General features: G+C 38.2%; 1 protein-coding gene across 1 annotated transcript in view; it reads left to right on the forward strand.

The window, feature by feature from the left end:
• Positions 1-351: 351 nt before the first annotated feature.
• The window catches only part of MAPK14 (mitogen-activated protein kinase 14), a gene marked incomplete at its 5' end in the record, with an annotated part of 15,533 nt that continues 6,252 nt past the window's right edge, over positions 352-9,632 (forward strand). The window contains 7 exons of the mRNA XM_009069663.1: positions 352-481; positions 2,623-2,681; positions 3,035-3,146; positions 3,673-3,702; positions 4,128-4,175; positions 4,603-4,717; positions 5,751-5,822. Of these exons, the coding sequence (XP_009067911.1) occupies positions 352-481; positions 2,623-2,681; positions 3,035-3,146; positions 3,673-3,702; positions 4,128-4,175; positions 4,603-4,717; positions 5,751-5,822 (566 nt within the window). The remainder of the gene's footprint in view (positions 482-2,622; positions 2,682-3,034; positions 3,147-3,672; positions 3,703-4,127; positions 4,176-4,602; positions 4,718-5,750; positions 5,823-9,632) is intronic.

Below are 9,632 nucleotides of genomic sequence, written 5' to 3' on the forward strand. Positions count from 1 at the left end.
TTAGCGACAATGTTTACGAGTACTCTTCCTCTCTCTAGGGTTTTATGGTGTATTTATGTTTAAAAGCACAACTCTTTTTAGACAGCAAAGTCATAAATGTTTCTTTTTCTTTTTTTTTTTTTTTTTCAAAATTTCCCTTTGCTGTGTGGACAGGACTCAATCTTTTAACCATTTTCTGTAGAAACCAACAGCAGTGTAAATGCATGGGGATACCTAGAAATTATTTTCATTGCAGAAGTGGTGTTTACTGTGACTCAGTCTCTAAGTAGCTGCTGCCTGAAGTTGCTAAGTGTGAATTTGAAGGCACTTATGAAAAAATCATGTTGATAACTTGATTACTCTTTATTGTAGTTCTGCCTTTGACACAAAAACTGGGTTGCGTGTGGCCGTAAAGAAGCTGTCTCGACCATTTCAGTCCATCATCCATGCCAAAAGGACCTACCGAGAGCTACGGCTGCTTAAGCACATGAAACATGAAAACGTAAGTTGAAGGAGATGGTATGAAATATTTGTCTGAAGTTGGACTCCATCACGATTGCATTTAGGGATCTTGTTGCATATGATATTTTCCTAATGCTAAATAGAAAGCTTCCGGTATTACAGGAGATTATAGTTGTAGAAAAGCATGCAGATGAAAAAAAACGAAACTAAACCCCAAAACTCCACAATAACCAATTTTGTATTAAAAAAATCTTAATATTTTCTAGAATAATCTTGGAGTTGCTGTTTACTAGGTTCATGCTGTCATAAGGATTTGGGACATGAGTGGTGTCACTTACATTCTCCTGTTCACTTGCTGTAGTAAACTGCAGGTTTTGTTACGTTAAGCATTTATTTTAAAAAATCATGGATTTGGTATCCTCTGAAGAGTTTTTAATATTTGTTTTTGCTTTCCTGTGTCAGAAGAATGTGAAGTAGATGTTCACTAGATTCCTGTAGGTCAAATAGGGAAGAAAAAAGGGATGGTGAAGGGGTGGAAATTTCATACAAGCCATCCCCTTACATCATCAACAAGGAAGCAAACCAGAACGTGACAAATGTTATGTTGAACTATTTTTTGATATAACTTCCATTCGGTGTAGAAAACACTTGGCTGACCAGTTACTTGTGTGTGACATCAACACACCAACATATTTATACTGCATGTGGTTTGGAGCTAATACTACATGCAGTGGAGCAAAATGTCTCATAGCTTGCCCTCCGTAGAGCTGTTCGAATGTCAAGAAGAAAGGAAGGCTCTTGATTTCTTTTGTCCCAATGAACTCTGACATGGTAGAAGGGAAATACTTCTTAGATGTGAGCTGGGCAAAGATAGGACCTTTATCTAGCACAAAAAGCCAAGCAAGCATAATTTTATTGGAAGGTTCTCCTTGGATGGTCTGTTCAGACCTTCTGCTGTGGCAGCAGTGCTTGTGTGTTGTAACTTCACTGCAGTCAGCAGCTAGTATCCCATAAATCTTCTTGATGTTTTTAGTGTAGCTAACATGATTGGAACGTCTGATACATGTATGTATTACTGTCAATAATTCTTTCTCAGCGCTTCTTACGATACCATTGTCTGAACAGTAGAGGAAGCATTCGATCCTGCTTAATATTCATAGAACTATGGAATGGTTTGGGATGGAAGGGTCCTTAAAGATGAGCCAGTTACACCCCTTGCCGGGGGCAGGGACACCTTCCACTAGCCCAGGTTGCTCCAAGCCCTGTCCAACCTGGCCTGGAACACTTCTAGGGATGGGGCAGCCACAGCTGCTCTGGGCAACCTGTGCCAGTGCCTCGGCACCTCACAGGGAAGAATTTTCTTCCTAATGTCGAATCTAAATCTACGCTCTTTCAGTGTAAAGCTGTTACCCCTTGTCCTATTACTACATGCCCTTGTACAAAATCCTAGTACAAAGGTCCTAGAAAAAAAATTGCATTTTCTTCTGGACCTTTTCTCATAGCTGAGATATTCTCCAAACAGGAAAGCTTTGATTATCTATTGCTGAAAAAAAAACCCAGAACCAGTTAATAAGGTAAGCAATAACAATTAGCTTGTGACTATAACTGTGTCTGGCATTCATTAATATTTTTGGATTACTATTGCAAAAAGCATATGTAGCTTTAAGAGTAAAGAATAAAAGGAAGTTCAAGCATTCATACACAGAAATATATATTATCTGTTCATCATACCATCATTTAGGTTGTGATGTAAAAATCCTGCAGCTGCAGAGATGCTCAGAGCTGGTTCAGGCAGGCACATTAGTGCTATTGTCTTGACTATTCAGATCTCAGTTTGGAAGAAAAACACTTGATTTTACATGGCACAGAACACACCAGCAAATCCGGAAGGTATGGCAGCTTGAGGGGCTTGAGCATAAGGTGGTTTTCTATATCCTGTTTGTAGTCTAGTTGATGATGATCTTAAGCAAATAAATGGACCTGCAGAGCACTCAAGTGTGTCTGCGTTACATTTTCAAGTTCCAGGAGACCTCGTTAGTTTGCATAAAGAATGACACTCAGCAGATGGAAATGAAACGTACTGGAATGAATAGTTTCTGTGCCACAAAGGATCTTAGTAGCTGTATCATATTAGGCTATGAATATATGTCACAGCTTTTCTCTTCACTGGTTCCTTCCTAGGTGATTGGCTTGTTGGATGTGTTCACCCCTGCGAAGTCACTAGAAGAATTCAGTGATGTGTAGGTAACTTCTCTGAAGACTGCCACAAAATATCTTTTGTAACTTTGTCTCCCAGATTATTGCAGAAATATTTGCCACCTTAATTTGTCTGCCATGAGTTTCAACACAAAGATACTAGGACATCCTAAGCTATTGGACTTGTCAGACTTGTTCACTTGTTATGTTTTATTGACCAGTGCTGCAGGAATCAGTGTACTCATTTGCTATGTTATTTAAAGTGTTGTGAACTATATTTCATTCAGCAGTGTGCTTTGGCACAGTCAGCCCTGCTCCTGGAGATTCATAGGGAATTTTTATCCTAATCCTGTTGAAGAGATTGCTTCATAGCCCACGTGTTTCTTTTTGTTCATAGGTACTTGGTGACACACCTTATGGGAGCAGATCTGAACAACATCGTGAAGTGCCAGAAGCTCACCGATGATCATGTGCAGTTTCTCATATACCAGATTCTGCGTGGACTAAAGGTAGGTTCACCTGTCCTACCTGAATGTCGATAGCTCATCAAACGTGTGGTGGAAGTTCTTGATGATTGTTACATCCTCACAGGTTCAGATGAGTACATAGGAAGGTTACAGAAACCCCACTAACATATCATAGGATGTCTTTTTATTATTGTTCTTTCACTTTATACATCTTTGGAGCTCTGTATCACTAAGGTTACCTATCATTTTTGTGTTACTGTGGGCAGACTGTGGAAAATTATGAACTGTGATGCCCTCTAATCTGCTCTGACTATGAATTTTCCATTTCTTCAGTTTTGCTTATTTGTTTCGTGCCACTCGTGGTGGCAGCACTCCTGGGTGTTCCTAAGGAGAGACAGTCAGGAACACCTACCTACTTGAAACCCCCAGACATGCAGTTGGTTCCTTCCACAGACAAGCTATATAGCATTTGAATTGTGTGGGCTGGGGTAAGGCAGTATTATCTAGTGAAGACATAAGGAGGAGGCTGCTTGGACTGTTATATAAAATTTGTCATCTTGTTTTGCAGTACATCCATTCAGCTGACATAATACACAGGGTGAGTATTTATTCTGAGATCACTTCAGTAGAGGAAACTGTCTTTAGAAAAGGAAGCACAGAATCTTACAATATAGCACTGATAGAATTAAGAAGAAATTTTCCAAGAACTATTTTGTTTAAACAGTAAAAAGGTTAAACTTGGGAATTGTTCGTCAAGATCCATAATTTCTGTTCGTCCTATGTTCGGATTGTATCTTTGTGAAATAGTTTTTCTATGAAATAGACATCTACAGCACTGCTGTTGCAATAATCCTTTATGCATTTTTGCTTATATGTGACAGCTCTGAGGACCACAGAAGACATATTTGACTGTTATAAAATCATTTACCTGAAGTTGGAATGTACACTCATTTAGAATCTATCTAATTCAGAGTTGTGAAACAATATATATACCACTGTTAATGCCGATGTTTAATTTTTTAGGATTTAAAACCTAGTAACCTAGCTGTGAATGAAGACTGTGAGCTAAAGGTAATGTAATCACAAGGTCGGATTGGTTTGGCTGGGGTTTGAGTGAATGCCATGTGGATGTCCCTCGCAATTAAAGGGTCAAACCAATTCCTTTTGTACTTTTGTAGCACAGAGTAATAATGTGCTTCCCAGCTGTAAAGGGATGTATGGATGCATTTTCTGTGTGTGTTCCTGTGTTTTTAATGAATCATTATGATAGTGAAGAGTTAACAGCTTTAGTTTGGGTTTAGTTGTTTTGAGACAAGATATCCAGATGTAATTCTGATTGTCAAGTCCTATGCTGTTCTAGGCTAGTGTCTTTTAACAGCTTGTGAAGTTTGGTTTCATAATCTGCTTTTGCAGTTCCACCACCTCTCTACCCAGACCAGTGATTGCCTGGTTGTTTGCACTACTGCAGTAGGTGGTGTATGTCTTTTCTGTTCTGTAGATCCTGGATTTTGGCTTGGCCCGACACACAGATGATGAGATGACTGGTTATGTGGCTACCCGGTGGTACAGGGCTCCTGAGATCATGCTGAACTGGATGCATTACAACCAGACAGGTAATGCCTTTAACTAATACAAGGCTTTCATTTTCTGAATTGTAGGGGGAAAAAAAAAAGAGGTTGTGCTTGCATATGCTCCTTTCCATTTGATTGCATAAATTGACAGTCATGGTAATTATGCTTCAGTAAGGGTGCTTAAAAGAAGGAAGGCAGAGTTGGTATTTGAACCACAGTCTATCAGATGTAAGTTAAGAATCATGGTGATAGCATTCACAAGAGTTCTTTAAACTTGAACCTTTGAAACTGTAATCGGCAAAATATTGTCAGTACTTATCCCTTATTTTTCCTAGGACAGTGGTTTTTAAAAAGTAAGTTACCGGAATGTATCTGGATGAGAAGGTGTGTTTCTAGGAACCTGGTGGGAATACATTGAAAAATGTCTGAAGTTACAGTGTGAAGAAATGATCAAAAAGTGTATAAATCTCCTCTCTTGTTCACCGCTTCTTCACAGTTTTATCTTCCTCACAGTTTCCAGTAGCTTTTCTCCAGCACACCATGTTCCCCTACAATATTGCAGATCAAGCACAGCGAAGAAAATCAAAGGCTGAGAATAGTTCTTGTACAGGAGAGCATATGCACCAAAGAAATGTGCTAACCCAATTTCATTCCTCACTGCTTTTTTTTCTTCCCCCCCCCCCCTCGCACGTATATGGACTTGTCTTGTATCTCTAGTATAATAGTTAGTGGTTGTTTGGGTAGAATTTATGTAAAGCCACATGCAGATTCATTCATCAGAGTTGTCTCGGACACATTTCTTTCTCTTTGATCGTGTAGATTCCTCCCCAGCTCTTTGGTGTTCAGTGCACGTTGTACTCTGGAAGGAAGAGTTGCTCAGTCTAGTATTCTGTTATTTGTACAACATTTAGATGGCAGTTACTGAACAGTGTCAGTTAGCTTGCAGTATATTTCAGATTGCTTCAATGCCATAAGACTATTTAAGGATGGAGCTGTTTGCACTTGAGTAGGGTGATTCTACTGAGACCGTATTTTGTGCATTACGTTGTTTTGTTTTCTGTTTTATTTTGTTCAGTTGATATTTGGTCAGTGGGATGCATTATGGCTGAACTGTTGACTGGAAGAACATTGTTTCCTGGTACAGACCGTATCCTTTAGAAGTAATATATTTTTTGAAATGGAAGTTAGAGATCTTCATTTCCACGTACTCGACAAGAAAATAAGTTCTGAGTTTGGCTGTGGACTTTCTTTTGATTGTTTTTAAATTAATGGCTTCTTTTACTTACAGTACGATGAGGTGAGTTCTTGGTTTTGCTGCACATGAAACAATTGCTGTGCAAGAAGGCAAATCTATTCCTTTTTATTGTCTATAGCATCCCTAGAATTACTCATGTACTGTTTGTTTCTGGGAGTTACTTTAAGTCTATTTAAATTGATTAGTCAAGTTTGTAGAAGACACTTCCATGGATTAGGCTGTCTGCTAAGAACCCTCTTGTGTTTCAGGTTTTTAGCAAATGCATCCCTTCTGGCGTCTCTTCTGTTTATCCCATGGTATGTTGTTAAAGTAGTGGGTTTGCAGATTCTTTGGTGCCAAGGATCTCATTAAAATTGCTCTGAAATGTTTAGTTTCCACTTCCATGCTTGACTGTAAACAGACTGCGAGCCTTCTTTCACAGTATGCTTGTATGGATGTGAAAAATCAAGCTTGAATAACATCTTTTTGAAATTTTTTTTTTCCTTGCATCAAAGTGGACTGGGTAGGGCACTTTGGCAAATCTATGAGAGCACATTGCGAGATTTGGCCACATTTTCCCCATGAAATTAGAATTGAGACTTGATGCGAATTGTTACACTTACACTTTTGTCTATTCAGCTGCACAACATAGAGGGTTAATTTACTGCTGGCAAGATTTTTCGTTGCCTAGAAGTTGGACTTTATTTGCCAGAGAAAATTACATCGCCCAACTTTGATAAAAGTTTATTATTTCAACCACCGTTTTTATTTTAATAACTTTTATTAATTTATTAGTATTGATGTCTGTTAATTCAAATATGTTAGCAGTGGATGAAAAGAAAACTAGTGTTAGAAATGCTGGCCTTCTGTTTACTAGCTTACCTTCCAAAAGCATCTAGATTCCAACACCCTGTGGTGAGGAAAAGGCTCTCATTCCAGCTTTGACATAGTTTCACCTCCCTTTTCAATATGCTTTGACTTTATCCTCTTTCCTCTTTTTTCACTTGTCTCCATCTCATAATTTCTCTCAAAATTTGTTAAACTTGCTGTACTCTACTGTGTAGTCATCCCTGCTGTATTTTTCTGTTGTCAGAGACAGAAACTGAGCTAAAACAAAAATAGGCTTCAAAGCTAGAAAAAAAGTTCCTCTATTTCTATCCACTGATTAAGCACTTGTACGTTGGCTTGGACAGATTTTTTTGTTTCTTTCAAGAAAAAATGCGATCAAGACTTGTTGCGTCAAACAAAGCAGAAGTCTTTAAGCTGTTGCCATTATTTGACCCTAGTAACTGTGACACTTTAGATGTTAAAAATCTTGACACTGGCAACTGAAATATTTGCCAGCGAGATTTGCAATCTGTAAGAAATGCTGCACTATGTGTTCCTTATGAATTGAACAAAGCAGTGATCTTCCAAACCTGAGAAGTTTTTTTCTCCGTGTTCTTAGCTGTAAGTTATAGCCAATAATATCTGAAATGCAAAATAACATTTATTTCCAGGCTTTAAATTGTTTGCTTTCTAATAATAAGATACTTTACTAATTTATGTCTCCTAGCAGATGTTTGTGATTCTTTACTTTAAATGCTCGATTTCTTTTGCAAATGGTAGTAACACTTTTTAATTAAATGCTTTTTCTGTTCTGAATTGGTTAGATTTAAGAAAATTAAGGCCCAATCCTTTCCCATTTTAGACAAAGCTTTGTAGTAGTATAGTTCTTGGAGGTTTTGTGTGTGGTTCCCCACTTAGGTAATGTTTATGCTGTTTGATCATGAGGTTAGAACTATAAGGGGAACAGGGTTGGTGGTTCTGAATCTTGTTTGTGTATGTAATGCTTATCCAAGGAGCTAGAAAAGGACCCAAGCTGTCATCTCTCACTGCAGTTTTGTGGACATCTAAAGATAGCAAGCAGAATTAAGGTAGCAGTAGCTTCTAGTTTCTTCCTGTCTTGGAAGGCTCTTTGAAATCTTATATAATTATGAATTTAGGAGAAAGTTTAAGTAATTTGAGGTTTAGATCCTATTGGGTAGTTCTGGACTCTGAATAATTTCTTTGTACCTGCAGACTTGCTGAAGCCCATATTCCTCCTGGCATGCCACTACACAGTCGCTGACTTAGTGACTTTGCGATTAATACTAACCTGTAATTAGAAGTATATTTACCTTGCCTCTAGTAGCCAGGGATTTTGCTGCACATGAAACAATTGCTGTGCAGGAAGGCAAATCTACTCCTCTTTGTCTGTTATCCAAATGGATCTAAACTGGATCCAAATCAGCTGCAGTTCTAGAAAATTCCCTTTGCACTTGGAGGCAGTGTAATTATATATTCTTTGTGTTCAGGAAACTGGGAATTGCTCCTGTTTGACAACTGGAAATTTGAAATTCTTCTTCCTTTTTGGTCTCAAGATGTTGACTTTCTCAACTGTGTAGCTTCCCATTTCCAAATTAAAGAGAGAGTAGCAGAATATGTAATGGCTTCTTGGGACGATCACCTCTTCAGATGGTTCCCTTGCTTGAAGTATTGGTCCCTTTCACCAAGGATTTAGCAGAAATGGTGTGATGTTATTTACAGTCTGTCACGTATTTCTTTATATGGCTCAGAGATGCATTTCTTACTCGTAAAGATTTTCAGTAGAGGTAAGCTGTACAGCTTGTTTAATCGAGTAAGTAATAAAGTTGTATTCTGAGATCATGATCTTCAGTGCTGTCTGTGATGAATATGCCCCTGATAAACTAACACTGAATTTAAAGTTCTGGTGGACCTAATCTGTAGAGATTCTGAACACAGCTCTCATTGATTTAGAGCAAGAATCAAGTTACTCTTAGAAAAAATCCCCTGTGATTAATATGGACTTGACTCTGCAGGATTGTTACAGTATTCCTACCTTAAAACAATGTAAGCTAATTGCATTATTCATATTGTAATCTATGGGTAGGAATACTTGGATGAAAGGTGGATTTCTAGTGTTGGTAAGATCTCTGCCAGGAGGTGGAGAAGAGGAGCAAGATTGTGGGAAGGACAAAACAAAAAAGAGGTAATAAAAAAGTCCTTCAGGCTTTTAATGTGAGGCATAGCTAGAGGCTTTCTTTTTGGTATTGTGTCTGTCTTATGCCACGATCAGTTTCTATTAAACATGTACATCAAATTTTTACAGCTCTTGTAATGTGACTGATTCATACAAGTAAGTAGGAAAGTTGACTTTACGCTTGACAATTTGACTTGCATAAAATCATATAATGTACAAATAAGAATTTTTGTACTAGTTTAGGCAATTTTAATTTTTCTCTAAGTTTTAAGTTGACTGTATTCCCTTAAACTCTGAAGAGTTGCTTATTACTTTTTTTATTTAGTAGTATGAGACTTTCATGATAACTAACGAGTCTGAAATTACTTATTCTTCTGATACATCTTACTCTTGCATGTGGTGGCAGCTAAAACAGCTTTGAACCTTGTGTTGCCTGGATTAGCTCTTACAACCCTGTGATCTCTGCTGCTGCTGCTGCTGGCAGGTCGTTTTCTGAGTTTTAAAATCACTGAGGCTTGTCAGCCTTTGGGAGTACCTGAGCGATGGCACTTGGGGTTTGCATGCTGTGCTTTCCTTCTCCATGCACGTGTGGCAATGTTTTTCTTCTACTTTGTATTTACTAAAACTTTTTCCTGTCTTTAATTGCTCATGGCTCATTTCTCTGGGATGTGGTAGGTCCTGTAGTTAAAGAATGCTGCAGT

Source organism: Acanthisitta chloris, unplaced genomic scaffold (genome assembly GCF_000695815.1).
Source record: "Acanthisitta chloris isolate BGI_N310 unplaced genomic scaffold, ASM69581v1 scaffold15912, whole genome shotgun sequence".
Classification (NCBI taxonomy): Eukaryota; Metazoa; Chordata; class Aves; order Passeriformes; family Acanthisittidae; genus Acanthisitta; species Acanthisitta chloris.